Source organism: Ranitomeya variabilis, chromosome 8 (genome assembly GCF_051348905.1).
Source record: "Ranitomeya variabilis isolate aRanVar5 chromosome 8, aRanVar5.hap1, whole genome shotgun sequence".
Taxonomy (NCBI): Eukaryota; Metazoa; Chordata; class Amphibia; order Anura; family Dendrobatidae; genus Ranitomeya; species Ranitomeya variabilis.
The window spans coordinates 105,332,777-105,349,169 of NC_135239.1; the positions used below are offsets into that span (position 1 = coordinate 105,332,777).

Sequence of the window (16,393 nt, forward strand, 5' to 3'; positions counted from 1 at the left end):
TATGGCAGCTAGATGATATAACTTCCCGCAGGTAAAGTATATCCCCAGGGCTCCCGGTGTGTAGGTGGAAGATGGTGAATGGTGCAGTAAAGAATGAGGACACAGGTTTGCAGTCTCTTTACCTGGTTTACTGAAGACTTCAGGCAGCCACAGTCCAGGATACCAGATCACAGGGCAGGCAGAGTCAGGCCGGCTTGGAAGCGAATCCAGAGTCCCCTTTACCAGGTAGAGTTAAAAGCCTTCCTCAAAGCGCGGTGGTGTTGTAGTCCCTTACTGCCTATGACTTCGGATAAAGTCCTCACAGTTCTCTCTGTCCCCCATATAGGATAGGAAAATACCTGTATGACAGGTAACTCGAGCCTTTTTACAGGGACTCTATCACGCCCCGCGCTCTATGTGTTACTGTGTCTTCAGGTGTGTGTGGCGGACAGGTAACTTGCAATTCAGCTGTCCTGCCAGTCTCTGCTGTAAGTCTTAGAGTCCCTTACAACCTCAGTGTTCCGGCTACCGGTGATCTGCGCTTCAGAGGGAGCTAGTTCATTCGCAGCTGGTCTCCCCGATATCACTCTTCTGTGCTTTGCTCTTCTGCATGCTCACTGAACGATGTACTTTCCTTCTGTATGTCTCTTTCTCTAGGGGCTGTAGTACCTCGGACTACAGGACCCCTTCAGACCTTCTGACACTCTATGTCGGTCTGCCCTCTTCTCTGTCTGTAACTTTCTGAACCCTTTCCCTCCAGATCAGAATGTATTTATAGGGGAGTTCATGCTAAACAAGGTTTAGAGCTCCCCCTTATGGCCTGGAGGGTGAACATGTTGTATGCATTGTGGTACCTGATAAAGAGATATCCTTCATCGCTTCCAAGCGTAACATCACTCTCCCCGAGAGGAAAGCAATGTCACTGTGACGACCAGGACCCTGGGGCGTCACACCATGCTCACCCTCTGAGGACTACGGTGGAAGTTGCACAAATGAGGGATAAATTTGCTGCCTACTTTGTCTCTGATATTGGACCTGTGGCATGGCAAGATGAAATGGTTTAAGCTGTAAATAAGTCAAGTGTACCTGTACTTTTTTCTGACTGTAATATTAACACTTTGACTGTTACTTTAATAATAAACACCTTAACTTGTAACACTCATTAATACTTCACTCAACAATACACACGTTTAAATTTGCGCTCAAAAAGTCAAATAATGCTCCTTCCTTATTGAGCCCTCCTGTGTGTCTAAACAGTAGTTTTTCAACACATATGGGGCATCAGCGTTCTTAGGAGAAATTGCACAATAACAAACAAATTTGGGGCTAAAGCAACATTAACGAAAAATAAATAATTTTTAATTTTTTTCTCCCACTTTGCAATTATTCTCGTGAAGTAATTGAAAGGTTAAACCTCTTGAATGTGGTTTTGAATACCGTGAGGGGTGCCATATTTACAGTGTGGACTTTTTTTTTATTTTTTTAGGTGTTTTCTGACATAGGACTCTCTCAATTTCACTTTAAAAGTGAAATGGTTCCTAAAATAAAGAAATACTACAAAAAAAAAAATAGGGTTTGTAAATTTCATAGGAGAAATGAACTACTGCAAATTTTTTAACCCTCCTAACAAAAAAAAAAAATTGGATTTGTTTCAAAACGTATGCTGACAAAAGTAGACATGTGGTAAATGTTATGTATTATTTTGCGCGGTATGACTGTTGAGGACATGAAAATTGAAATTTCCGAAATTGTGAATTTTTCAAGTTGTGGATATTTTAATAAAAAAAACCCCACAAAGCATATTGCTCTAAATGTACCATTACCATGAAGTACAATGTGTCACAAAAAACAGTCTCAGAATCAGTGGGATCCGTTGAAGCGTTCCAGAGTTATTACCACAAAGTGACACTGGCAAGAATTGGAAAAAATTGGCCTAACCAGGAAGGCGAAAACAGGCTTTGCATAAGGGGAGTAAACATTACTATAATGCATAGGAATTTGGTTAATACGTTTAAAGCAAGTTTCATAGCATATTTTATATATAAACGGACAGAAGAGGAAAACAGTGGATGTTGTATCGACATCAAAACCTTGTGAGTGCCACTACACGATAAAAGAAAAAAGAAACATGACTTAATAAACCTTTAATTTTTACAAAAACGTTTCATTTGACAAATGCTTAAAATCAGGAACGAAAACTCTATTCACAATAGGGAAAAAAGAGGGCTCTTAAAAGTTGCTTCTGTTTATTCCTCCTCTACTTCCCAAAGGAACTCCTGCAAAAAAAAAAATAAAATTGTAATGTTTTGGAAGCCCATAATTTGAAAATATAGCAAAAAAAAAAAAAAATCAAACAGGTATTATTACTAAAGAAGTACTCCCATGCATTTTTTAAATAAATGTGTGCGTATATGTGCATGTAATGTAGTGAGGGTTTATTAATATACTCACCTACTGCTGCTCCGGTGTCCAGTCCCATTCTGCTTCACTTCTCAGTAATATTACCACGACTGTGATCAGCTGCCTCACTATGCTGTGTGTGAGCCAGAGGTCTCTGGTACAATCAAAGCCTATAGAGCCTTGTACTCTCCATAGGCTTACATGGTAAAAGTCACTTCCAGGGTGACACAGAAAGTCTGCAGTGGTGTGATATCACTGAGAAGAGGAGAAGAACGGCCCTGGAAACTTGAGAAACCAGAGGCAGATAAGTATATTAATACACTCACACTACATTACATATACACACACACATAATAAAAAAAATATGTACCGTATATACATTGGGAGGGCTTCTATAACACAATTTTCTAACTAAATCCAAGGTAGGTCTATATTTTACTGTGCCTAATCACAGCATTCTGACTTTCCCAACAAGCATCCAATATATCTAATTTTATATATTTATTTCTCCTTCCCATGCACCGCCATTTTCCCTATCTGCAGTGTCTCCCATCAATGCAGTATACGAGCAGGGTACCATAGGGATTCCATGGCTCTAGTACCCTGGATCATCCCTCCAGGGATCCTCATCATCCAGGACTGCCAAGCTGTATGCCCCTGGGAACCTACACCACATCGTCCCAGCGGGCTCTTGCCCTTGTGGCACATGAATCTGATCTGGTGGCAGGACTTCCATCACTCTTCTCAGTTCCTCCTTCCTATTCACTGGAAGATCGCGCCAATGAATGCCAGCCTTCTCACTTGGGGAGCAGTCTTACAGAAGAGTCAAAAAGACATTTTTCCTCCATATCAACATCTAAGAATTGGGAGACAGCACCCACCCTGTTGCTTTATGTTGTCTTGTTGGGCATGTGTGTATTATTTTTGTTCCTGCTGGGGAGGAGCTAACTTTTTTCTTAAGTTGTAATTCTCAGTGTCAGTCTACTGTGTGCCCTCAATGAAGGCTGCTAAAAAGAAGTTTAACAGTGATTCCCAAAGTCCTCTTTTAAAGTTCAATCAGGCTCACAAGCACCATCACAAAGTGAGAAATACTATATGCTTTATAAGAATCTTCTTTTAAACTTTTTATGGTTCTGTATTTCTTTCAGACATTTAAAAACTAATTTAATTTTATATCTTTTTTTATTCTATTTAACAAACCTCTTTGCCTAGTAAACTGCCTTCCCCGGACAGCAGGTCTTCCAGTCTGTGGATGAAGTCTTACTCTTCGGAGGGGTTTTGATTGACTGGTACTTGTGTCTGCTTAAAATTATATAAAAATCAAAATATTAAGAACAAATTTCATGGCCTATGGTTCCTCAGACAATGCAAAAAATGGCACTGTTTATGGAATTTGTTTTAACAATAAGCATGCCATGTATAAACTACATGTTAAAAAGGTAGAAGTCATTAACCCCTTCAAGACGCAACCCTTTTTCCCCTCCTTCCCAGAGCCATAACTTTTTTATTTTCCGTCAATATGGCCATGTGAGGGCTTATTTTTTGCGGCACGAGTTGTACTTTTGAACGACACCATTGGTTTTACCATGTCTTGTTCTAGAAATAAATTCCAAGTGTGGCGAAATTACAAAAAAAGTGCAATCTCACTGTTTGTCTTTTTTTGCTAGGTTCACTAAATGCTAAAACGGACCTGCCATTGTGATTCTCCACGTCAGTTCATAGACACCAAACAGGTCTAGGTTATTTTTTATCTAAGTAGTGAAAAACAAAATCCAAACTTTGCACAAAAAAACAACAACAACAAAAAAAAAAAAAAATGCGCCATTTTCCAATACCCATAGCGTTTCCATTTTTTGGGATCTCTGGTCAGGTGAGGGCTTATCTTTTGCGTGCCGAGCTGACATTTTTAATGATACCACTTTTGTGCAGATATGTTCTTTTGATTGCCCGTTATTGCATTTTAATGCAATGTCGAGGCGACAAAAAAAAACATAATTCTGGAGTTAGGAATTTTTTTTCTCACCACGCCATTTAGCGATCAGGTTAATGCTTTTTTTTTTTAATTGATAGATCGGGCAATTCTGAACACGGCGACACCAAATATGTGTATGTTTGATTTTTTTTTTTTATTTTGAATGGGGCGAAAGGGGGGGGGTGATCTATACTTTTATATTTTTTTCATATTTTTTAACCCCTTTACCCCCAAGGGTGGTTTGCACGTTAATGACCGGGCCAATTTTTACAATTCTGACCACTGTCCCTTTATGAGGTTATAACTCTGGAACGCTTCAACGGATCCTGATGATTCTGACATTATTTTCTCGTGACATATTGTACTTCATGATAGTGGTAAAATTTCTTTGATATTACCTGCGTTTATTTGTGAAAAAAATGGACATTTGGCGAAAATGTTGAAAATTTCGCAAATTTCCAACTTTGAATTTTTATACAATTAAATCACAGAGATGTGTCACACAAAATACTTAGTAAGTAACATTTCCCACATGTCTACTTTACATCAGCACAATTTTGGAACCAAAATTTATTTTTGTTAGGGAGTTATAAGGGTTAAAAGTTGACCAGCAATTTCTCATTTTTACAACACCATTTTTTTTTTAGGGACCACATCTCATTTGAAGTCATTTTGAAGGGTCTATATGATGGAAAACACCCAAGTGTGACACCATTCTAAAAACTGCACCCCTCAAGGTACTCAAAACCACATTCAAGAAGTTTATTAACCCTTCAGGTGTTTCACAGGACTTTCTGGAATGTTTAAACAAAAATGAACATTTAACTTTTTTTACACAAAAAATTTACTTCAGCTCCAATTTGTTTTATTTTACCAAGGGTAACAGGAGAAAATGGACCTCAAAAGTTGTTGTACAATTTGTACTGAGTACGCCGATACCCCATATGTGTGGGTAAACCACTGTTTGGGCGCATGGCAGAGCTTGGAAGGGAAGGAGCGCCATTTGACACTTCAATGCAAAATTGACTGGAATTGAGATGGGACGCCATGTTGCGTTTGGAGAGCCCATGATGTGCCTAAACATTGAAACCCTCCACAAGTGCCACCATTTTGGAAAGTGGACCCCCTAAGGAACTTATCTAGATGTGTGGTGAGCACTTTGACCCATTAAGTGATTCACAGAAGTTTACAATGCAGAGCCGTAAAAATAAAAAATCATATTTTTTCACAAAAATTATGTTTTCGCCCCCAATTTTTTATTTTCCCAAGGGTAAGAGAAGAAATTGGACCACAAAAGTTGTTGCCCAATTTGTTTTGAGTACGCTGATACCTCATATGTGGGGGTAAACCACTGTTTGGGCGCATGGCAGAGCTCGGAAAGGAAGGAGCGCCATTTGACTTTTCAATGCAAAATTGACTGGAATTGAGATGGGACGCCATGTTGTGTTTGGAGAGCCACTGATGTGCCTAAACATTGAAACCCCCCACAAGTGACACCATTTTGGAAAGTAGCCCCCTAAGGAACTCCTCTAGATGTGTTGTGAAAGCTTTGAACCCCCAAGTGTTTCACTACAGTTTATAACGCAGAGCCGTGAAAATAAAAATTATTTTTTTTCCCCACAAAAATTATTTTTTTAGCCCCCAGTTTTGTATTTTCCCAAGGGTAACAGGAGAAATTGGACCCCAAACGTTGTTGTCCAATTTGTCCTGAATACGCTGATACCCCATATGTGGGGGGGACCACCGTTTGGGCGCATGGGAGAGCTCGGAAGGGAAGGAGCACCATTTGGAATGCAGACTTAGATGGAATAGTCTGCAGGCGTCACGTTGCATTTGCAGAGCCCCTGATGTAACTAAAAAGTAGAAACCCCCCACAAGTGACCCCATATTGGAAACTAGACCCCCAAGGAACCTATATAGATGTGTTGTGAGAACTTTGAATCCCCAACTGTTTCACTACAGTTTATAACGCAGAGCTGTGAATTTTTTTTTTTTTTTTTTTTTAACACACATTTTTTAGCCCCCAGTTTTGTATTTTCCCAAGGGTAACAGGAGAAATTGGACCCCAAAAGTTTTTGTCAAATGTGTCCTGAGTACGCTGATACCCCATATGTTGGGGTAAACTAAACCCCTGTTTGTGCGCACGGGAGAGCTCGGAAGGGAAGGAGCACGGTTTTACTTTTTCAACGCAGAATTGGCTGCAACTGAGATCGGACGCAATGTCGCATTTGGAGAGCCCCTGATGTGCCTAAACAGTGGAAACCCCTCAATGCTAACTGAAACTAATCCAAACACACCCCTAACCCTAATCTCAACTGTAACCCTAACCATACCCCTAACCCTGACACACCCCTAACCCTAATCCCAACCCTATTCCCAACCGTAAATGTAATCCAAACCCCAACCCTAACTTTAGCCCCAACCCTAATTTTAGCCCCAACCCTAACTGTAGCCCTAGCCCTAACCCGAGCCCTAACACTAATGGGAAAATGGAAATAAATACATTTTTTTAAATTTTTCGTACGTAAGGGGGTGATGAAGGGGGGTTTGATTTACTATTTATAGCGCGTTTTCTAGCGGATTTTTGATTGGCAGCCGTCACACACTAAAAGACGCTTTTTATTGCAAAAAATGTTTTTTGCGTTACCACATTTTGAGAGCTATAATTTTTCCATATTTTGGTCCACAGAGTCATGTGAGGTCTTGTTTCTTGCAGGACGAGTTGATGTTTTTATTGGTAACATTTTCGGGCATGTGACATTTTTTGATCGCTTTTTATTCCGATTTTTGTGAGGCAGAATGACCAAAAACCAGCTATTCATGAATTTCTTTTTGGGGGGCCGTTTATACCGTTCCGCGTTTGGTAAAATGGATAAAGCAGTTTTATTCTTCGGGTCAGTACGATTACAGCGATACCTCATTTATATCCTTTTTTATGTTTTGGGCGCTTTTATATGATAAAAACTATTTTATAGAAAAAATTATTATTTTTGCATCGCTTTATTCTGAGGACTATAACTTTTTTATTTTTTCGCTGATAGTGCTGTATGGTGGCTCGTTTTTTGCGGGACAAGATGACGTTTTCAGCGGTACCATGGTTATTTATATCCGTCTTTTTGATCGCATGTTATTCCACTTTTTGTTCGGCGGTATGATAATAAAGCGTTGTTTTTTGCCTTTTTTTTTTTTTTTACGGTGTTCACTGAAGGCTTTAACTAGTGGGACAGGCGATACTAAATATGTGTACTTTTATTGTTTTTTTTTTTCATTATTTAGCTAAAGGAATGTATTTGTTGGAACAATATATATATATATTTTATTATCTATTTAGGAATTCTTTTTTTTCTTTTTTTACACATGTGATTTTTTTTTTTTTTTTTTACATTATTACTTTTCCCCGGGGGGGGGGGGGGGCATCACAGTAAAGTGACAGATCGCCGATCTGACACTTTGCTATGCACTGTGTCAGATCGGCGATCTTACGTGCACAACAGGGAGGCTTCCCGGCGCCTGCTCTGAGCAGGCGCTGTGAAGCCACCTCCCTGCAGGACCCGGATGCAGCCCCGCGGCCATTTTGGATCCGGGGACTGCAGGGAGGAGACGCTCAGTACAAGTACAAGGTTAGCACATCGCCTTGTACCGATCGTCTCAGGGAAGCACGCAGGGAGCCCGCTCCCTGCGCAATGCTTCCCTGTACCGCCGGTACACTGCGATCATGTTTGATCGCAGTGTGCCGGGGGTTAATGTGCCGGGGGTGGTCCGTGACCACTCCTGACACATAGTGCCGGATGTCAGCTGCGATAGTCAGCTGAAACCCGGCCGCGCTCCCCCAGTGAGCGCGGCTGATCGCGCTGGACGTACTATTCCGTCCTTGGGAATTAGGGCCCACCCCACATGGACGGAATAGTACGTCCGATGGCAGAAAAGGGTTAAAACATTTTTTTTTTTTTTTACTTTTGCCATGCTTCAATAGCTTCCATGGGAGGCTAGAAGCTAGCAGAGCCTGATCGGCTCTGCTTCATAGCAGCGATCATCAGATCGCTCCTATGCAGATGAATTACAGGCTTGGTATGAGCACCAACCACAGGGTGGCGCTCACAGCAAGCCGGCATCAACAACCATAGAGGTCTCAAGGAGACCTAAGGTTGTCATGCCGACGCATCGCTGACCCCCGATCATGTGACGGGGGTCGGCGATGCGCGCATTTCCGGCTTGATGGCCGGAAGCGGTAGTTAAATACCGCTGTCAGCGTTTAACAGCGGCATTTAACTAGTTAATAGCGTGGGTGGATTGCGATTCCACCTGCCCCTATTGCGCGCACATGTCAGCTGTACAAAACAGCTGACATGTCGCGGCTTTGATGTGGGCTCACCGCCGGAGCCCACATCAAAGTGGGAGACACAACGTGCGCAGTACTAGTACGGCGCATGTCGTGAACGGGTTAAACATTATTTATTTCATAAACCAATAATACACAGGAAAATAAGCAACTTTGTAATACATCTTATCAGATAAAACGGCTTTTCTACTCCTGGATTGATCTTTCATTCTCAATTCACAGGTGAAACCTGTATTCAGTGAAGACATTTTCCCATTACGGAGATAGGAGATGGCGGCTGCTACTGATAAGATTCTATGTAGATAGGAGGGAGGAGGAACAACTAAAGGGAAAGCTCCTCCTTTCTCCGATCTTCTTTCCCCTTTTCATACAATCTTATCTATAGCAAGTGTCATCTTCTAGCTCAGTAATGTAAGAAATCCGTCTTCTTAGGAATACAGATTTTACCTGTGAATTGAGAATTTTGAAAATAAATGATCAATCTTAGGGGAGAAATAAGCAGATTTCTCTGATGAGATATACTGTTTACAACGTTTCTTATTTTCATGTGTACTATTGAGTTAATAAAAATTAAACACTTAATTAAAACCATTAAGAATTTCAGTCTAATTATATAATAATACCTGCAGAGGAAGAAGTGGGAGGATCTTGGCTTGTGGAAGGAAGGTCAGTTTCAGACGGCTGAGCAGCATCCTGGTCTTGCCGTGTTTCCATTTCTATTGTTGACTCTGAGGCAATCCTGTAACAATACAATGTTCCTAATCTTATTGTTGTTCAGGAAAACACACAAGATATTTGCGAAGAATATGGAGCTATAATTTCATGTCAATCATTTGTATCCTATATGGCATGAGATTATGAACCTCATAGGGCTGCAGGCTAAAGGGAGAACACTTAAGTACCGTCACATTTAGCGACGCTGCAGCGATCTAGACAACGATGCCGATCGCTGCAGCGTCGCTGTTTCGTCGTTGTGTGGTCGCTGGAGAGCTGTCACACAGACAGCTCTCCAGCGACCAACGATGCCGGTCCCTGGGTAACCAGGGTAAACATCAGGTTACTAAGCGCAGGGCCGCGCTTAGTAACCCAATGTTTACCCTGGTTACCAGTGCTAAGGTAAAAAAAAAACAAACACTACATACTTACATTCCGGTGTCTGTCCCCCGGCGCTGTGCTTTCCTGCACTGACTGTGAGCGCAGGCCGGAAAGCACAGCGGTGACGTCACCGTAGTAATCTGCTTTACGGCTGGTCGGCGCTGACAGTGCAGGAAAGCACAGCGCCGGGGGACAGACACCGGAATGTAAGTATGTAGTGTTTGTTTTTTTTACATTAGCACTGGTAACCAGGGTAAACATCGGGTTACTAAGCGCGGCCCTGCGGCATCGGTGAGATTCTGGATGATCTCGTCGATGTCATTCTTCACAATATTATTTTTATTTAAAAATTACCCTTCAGATTCCCCCTCTACAAATACTTCATCGCCTTCATCTGCTGTGCCAGATTCGACAGCTGTAGAAATATTTCCAGTGGAAGTTGTGACCATAGGAACAGACTGAGATGCATGATCTGAAGTATCAGCAACAGGATTCTCAGCAAAAACAGAGACTAAAGGACAAAAAATATACATTAGATAAAAAAAATGCACAAAACTGGTCATAAAAAAAAAAAAAAAAAAAATTTAGCTTAATTTTCTATTGTGGTGAAGAACAGTTCTGGGACTGGTTCCACGTTGGGTCATACCTGGTGCTGCTACCTGAAGTGGAGTAGTTGGGACACTGCGACCACCTGACTCCTCCTCATGAGCAAGAAACAGGGGAGTTTCGTACATACCTAACCCTTCCAAAAAAGTACAGTGTAAATGATGATCAAACACTAATGTAAAAGTCAAAAAAGCTCAGAAAATAAGTGCTTCTTAATAATACAATAAGAACGTACATGTAATTCTATGAATTGTACTATTAATTCTATAAAAGGATAACATTGCATCCCCCCAGTCAGAATGAAAAAAAAATAAAAATAAGGAAAACTTTGTGCTACCTCCTTGCGATGCAAGCTGGCCAAGGTCAGAGTGACTAGAACTGGCTTGTGGCATATCCTCTGGTGGCCCAAACCGAAACCGAGGAACTCCAGCGACCTGGGGAGAACTGGAAATAGGTTCATGTCAGCCAAGATCAGTTCACTAGGAGCTAATTATGTATACAATTCAGGTAAATAGTGAACATTTTAGGTTAGCATCCAGTACAATACAAGGAGCAGATTATATATTCTGCATCCGACCAATGAACGGAATTTCATATGAAATACTAAGAAGGTAATTATTCTTACTTTTCTCCTACACAGACTTGACCACAGCATGCTGACAAAAGTGCTACAAGTCAATAAGCTGTAGAGAATTTGCCTGCTGTAGTTGCAGGATATACTGTACGTTATGAACTTACTGAATGGCTTCAGCAAAACCATCTGTACGATGAGGTACAACAAGTGTTGGTGTGCTCGGCACTGTACGATCTTCATCATCAAAAAAATGTTGCTGTTTGGGAAATTTAGGAAACACAAAAATGAGCATATTTACCATCCATATAAGATCATCTCCACCCAAGGCTTAAAGAAAGGACAGATAAATTTTACTATCAGCCACCAAAATAAATAAGACTATAAATAAATCATCAACATTCAAGTCCAATTTGAAGTGTAAAATTGTATGCCTACCATGCCACCTAATCCAGGTGTAAGCTGAAGTCCACGGCCTACCGACTGTCTGCGGGCCATCGAAATTCGCTAAGTACAGGAAGTGGTAATATATTTGTTATACTTATTTCAAAACATACAAAAAACAAGTCATCTCATCTAAATACTAATATTAGATTTGTCTTCTTTAATGTAGGCACTCACCAGGAATCACCCAGTAAATCTGACTACATACAAGCAAACCAATGCACCCCCTAAACTTACATGCTTGGATCGACTTCGTCATCTATTTAAATGATCTTGTAAATTATTTTTCTCCCAATTAAAAAAATAAATAAATAAATCAAAACTATTCCTTGCCCCTTCACACTGTTTTATTGACGTGAGAAATTTAATTTAAATTTTTTTTTTAAATTTCTTATTGTAAATTCTACCTGAGCTGGTGGTCCAAGCTCTTGAGGAGGTGCGTGTATTGTTAAACGGGGAGGAAGAGGATGTGGTGGTCTACGAGGTGACTGAGGAGGACGAGGACCTGGACGGTCAGAGGCAGAAGATGGTTGTTCCCTAGCTTCTTGCGAAAGTGAAGATTCAGAGGTTCCTGTTGAAGCCTCACCTGAATACAAATATTAAGAAAGCTACTAAAAATACAAAGTCACTTACTGTTTACAAGATCACTCAACAAGCTGTAAAACAAAACAATAAAAGGTTATAAATGTAAGATTCCTTTACCGCTATTTTGAGAGTCTGCAGGCCTTTGACCAATATCTCCAGTACTCATACTTTCCTCGGTCTCTGTGCCAGGATCAGTGCCTTCAGGACCCTGGAGATAAATCAATAACGTGTTAGAGCAAAACTAAAAATGTACAAATCAAACCAAATTTAAGTTTAAAACAATAGGTGGCCAAAGATGAACTGTAAAACAACGACATTTATATAAGTAGAGGAGTAAATTAGTGACCTATACTGAACCACTTTACCAGTGTGATGTCAGGGTGCGATGTGCCAAATGACAAACTCCGCATTGCTGCTGTCTAATAGCCCAGTGTATTTCCAAACACAACTACAGTATATACTCGAGTATAAGCCGAGATTTTCAGCCCATTTTTTTAGGCTGAATGTGGCCCTCTCGGCTTATACTCGAGTCATTGTCCCAGGGGGGTCGGCGGGGGAGGGGGAGCGGCAGTTGTGACATACTCACCTGCTCCTGGCGAGGTCCCTGCATCTCTGGTCTCCGGGCGCTGACAGCTTCTTCCATCGTTGAGCGGTCACGTGGTACCGCTCATTACAGTAATGAATATGGAAGTGACTCTACTCCCACAAGGGTGGAGCCGCATATTCATTACTGTAATGAGCGGTAACGGTGACCGCTCAACTCTAGAAGAAGCTGTCAGCGCCCAGAGACCGGAGATGCAGGGACCGCGCCAGGAGCAGGTGAGTATAATGGGGAGGGGGAGCACTTAGCGATATTCACCGGTCCTGGTTCCGGCGCAGCTCTGTCTTCCGCAGTGACGCTCAGGTCAGAGGGCGCGATGACGTAGTTAGTCCGCACCCTCTGCCTGAACGTTAGTGCAGAGGACGCGGAAGACACATATTCAACGTTTGTGCGGCACTATATGGGGCAAATATCTTTATGGAGCATCTTATGGGGCCATATTCAACTTTTGTGCAGCACTATATGGGGCAAATATCTTTATGGAGCATCTTATGGGGCCATATTCAACGTTTGTGCGGCACTATATGGAGCAAATATCTCTATGGAGCATCTTATGGGGCCATAATCAACATTTGTGAAGCATTATATGGGGCAAATGTCTCTATGGGACCCATCATGAACTGTATGGAGCATTATATGGGGCTCCTGATTCAATATGGATATTCAAAAACACTTAACCTACTGATATCTCAATTTTACTTTTATAGGTACCTATTTTTATTTTTGAAATTTACCGGTTGCTGCTGCATTTTCCACCCTAGGCTTATACTCGAGTCATTAAGTTTTCACAGTTTTTTGTGGCAAAATTAAGGGGGTCGGCTTATACTTGAGTATATATGGTACTTAGTCATTAAGGTGAATCGATATACAATGTCCCGTGGAGCAATAAGTCTCAAAACACTTCTGCATCTTTGGTGAATAAATAAAAAATTAGTACTATGTACCGCAGCTTCTTCTCCTTCATAGGTGTCATTGCCATCAGCACTACCATCTTCACCATTACTCTCATCCCCTTCTTCACCCATACCACCATCATCATCTTCATCCTCCTCCTCATCATCATCATATCCCTGAATGTCCTAGGAAAATATTAAGAAACACAAATTAGGAAAACCACAAGTCTTTATACATGGGCTTGTAACATGCAGAAATTGCAGATTACCTCTTGATCTGCTTCATTTTCATCCTCCTCCTCCTCCTCTTCATCACTCTCTATGACAATAATATCATCACGCTTTGTTACAGCGTCCTGAGAGGACTGCACAGATTGGGCTGGCTCCAAAGCCTGTGCTGAATTATCCAGGACTGGGGGCAAGGACTCCTCACCATCATGAATTTGAGGGTATTCTAAACTAGCAGACTTCCAAAAGAAGAAAAAAAATATTTCCAGAACACAGTTGCTTGGCTTTAAAACCAGTAAAAAAAGACCAGTATGGACTAGTGAACTAAACACCACAAGTTAGTGTAAGTCGCTAAATGTTGCATGGTTTGTAAACTCTATATTCTGGGATTGGCATGATGCCTCATGAAGGGCCTAAGCAGTGGTGCATGACACAGGAAAGCAAGTGACCAAAGAGCATGGACGGTGCCTTCAGGTCCTGCACAATGCACAACGCATTAGGTTAATCTCGTTATTTTGAAAAGGAAGAAATGACAGATCAAGCCCTTAGGGTGCTTTCACGTTGCGTTCAGGCACTAGCTTGTTGGTCACGTCGGGGTTTAAGTCTGAACTCTCGCAAAACGGGATTCGGGCTTATGCACCAACAGGACCATCGACTATAATGGCGCAGACACAGGGAACGTGCGCTCTGCTGTCCATCATTTTCAGGCATCTATGCCTACTGGAGGCAGACACTCAGACGTAGTAGACTGCTTCTGGGTGTCAGTCTTTAAGTAGCCGTATAGGTCTGAAAATAATACAAGACAGAGTGCACGCTCCACCTGTCGGCACTATTATAGTGTGACCCTGTATGCAAATAAGCCCAAATACAGTTTTGTAAGTGGGAGTTCAGACGTAAACCCCGACAGGACCAAGGAAAGTGTGACAAAGAGATAAGGTGCTTTCACACTGCTTTAAGAAGTGGAAATGGAAAAGGGGGCTCCTGCCTACAATAAAGGGGAATAACAGCACTAATTTTCTACAGCTTTGTCTTGGTAACCAATTCTTTTTTTCTTTTTAATGCAGTAGTTCAGTTCTTACTTATTTCACGTTTATTTAAAGAGAACCCATCGCTTTATTCTCTATTCGATAAACCAATAATACATAAGATATATTACAAAGTTGCTTCTTCTCATATCAGAGACATCTGCTTCATTCTCTTCCTGGACTGATCTTTCATTCTCAAGTCAAGGGTAAAGTCTGTATTGAGTGAAGACAAACTTTTACATTACTGAGATAGGACAGGACAGTTACTACTGATAAGACTGCATGTGAAGGAGAGGAGGTGGTGGTGGCAGAGCTGCTCTCCCCCTTCAGTTATATAGAACCTTATGAGCACCAACTGTCATCTCCTCTCAGTAATAGGAACTTCAGCCTTCACAGAATAAAGATTCTAAAATCTTGAGAAGTTTGAGTGCTCAAGTTCTCAAACTTGCAGCTGGAGAGTCATGCGACCAGACCGACCATCAGACTACTCCAATTAAAAAATAGCTTTCCAATGTGCATTTTGTGGAGGCGGTTGATGGACAGGTCTGGTCACATCTTCTCCTTCAATTGCCATTTTGAGAACAGAAGAGCTGTGCAGTAATATTTCAGCAGGAGAATCTGTAATAATTATATTCGTAACTGACACAAATCTGATGTCCTAAATACATTTGTTAAAATAAAGTGGGCAACCCCTAATAGGATGCAAACATGAGTAAAGAGCCAGTGACAAAACAAGATTACCTGTGTAAGGGTATCTTGGGATTCCTGGTCAAATGAGTGTGATTCGGCCTCAGGAATGTCTTCTCCCAGAACTTCCTCCTTAATAGGAAAAATCCGAAATTGGACATTAACTTTATGGAGATGAACTTCTATTGGTTAAAAGAACAAGGCTCAGTGTGTTAACAAGGTTGAAAGACCTTCCAAAGAAGTAGGGGACATACAGATTTATGACTGCAGGATTAGTCTGCACAGGGTTTAACTTTATTCTACAACCAAGGAGTATTATCTACAATGTTACTCCATTGTAATTTTGGGGCCGATATAACGCAAAAAAAAAAAAAAAGCTTCTTTATTATAAACATTGGATCTTAACCCCTTCACCCCCGGAGCTTTTTCCGTTTTTCCGTTTTTGTTTTTCGCTCCCCTCCTTCCCAGAGCCATAACTTTTTTATTTTTCCGTCAATTTGGCCATGTGAGGGCTTATTTTTTGCGGGACGAGTTGTACTTTTGAACGACATCATTGGTTTTAGCATGTCGTGTACTAGAAAACAAGAAACAAATTCCAAGTGCAGTGAAATTGCAAAAAAAGTGCAATCCCACACTTGTTTTTTGCTTGCCTATTTTGCTAGGTTCACTAAATGCTAAAACTGACCTGCCATTATGATTCTCCAGGTCACTACGAGTTCATAGACACCTAACATGACCTAAGTGGTGAAAAAAAATTCCAAACTTTGCAAAAAACAAAACAAAACAAAATTGCGCCATTTTCCGATACTCGTAGCGTCTCCATTTTTCGTGATCTGGGGTCAGGTGAGGGCTTATTTTTTGCGTGCCGAGCTGGCGTTTTTAATGATAGCATTTTGGTGCAGATACGTTCTTTTGATCGCCCGTTATTGCATTTTAATGCAATGTCGTGGCGACCAAAAAAACGTAAA

At 41.2% G+C, this 16,393-nt stretch overlaps 1 protein-coding gene across 4 annotated transcripts in view; it reads right to left on the bottom strand.

Annotated features, from left to right (window-relative positions):
* Positions 1-2,107: 2,107 nt before the first annotated feature.
* Positions 2,108-16,393, bottom strand: part of TPR (translocated promoter region, nuclear basket protein) — a 196,773-nt gene continuing 182,487 nt past the window's right edge. For 3 of the 4 annotated variants that reach the window (XM_077277613.1, XM_077277611.1, XM_077277609.1), the window contains exons 39-51: positions 15,480-15,557; positions 13,755-13,952; positions 13,537-13,671; positions 12,109-12,199; positions 11,814-11,992; positions 11,401-11,469; positions 11,130-11,221; positions 10,729-10,835; positions 10,432-10,527; positions 10,140-10,296; positions 9,314-9,429; positions 3,580-3,681; positions 2,108-2,255 (exon numbers count right to left, since the gene is read on the bottom strand). In XM_077277613.1, coding sequence (XP_077133728.1) covers positions 2,209-2,255; positions 3,580-3,681; positions 9,314-9,429; positions 10,140-10,296; positions 10,432-10,527; positions 10,729-10,835; positions 11,130-11,221; positions 11,401-11,469; positions 11,814-11,992; positions 12,109-12,199; positions 13,537-13,671; positions 13,755-13,952; positions 15,480-15,557 — 1,467 coding nt within the window. In that variant the 3' untranslated portion in view covers positions 2,108-2,208. The remainder of the gene's footprint in view (positions 2,256-3,579; positions 3,682-9,313; positions 9,430-10,139; positions 10,297-10,431; positions 10,528-10,728; positions 10,836-11,129; positions 11,222-11,400; positions 11,470-11,813; positions 11,993-12,108; positions 12,200-13,536; positions 13,672-13,754; positions 13,953-15,479; positions 15,558-16,393) is intronic. The other variant, XM_077277610.1, reaches the window with a different exon arrangement.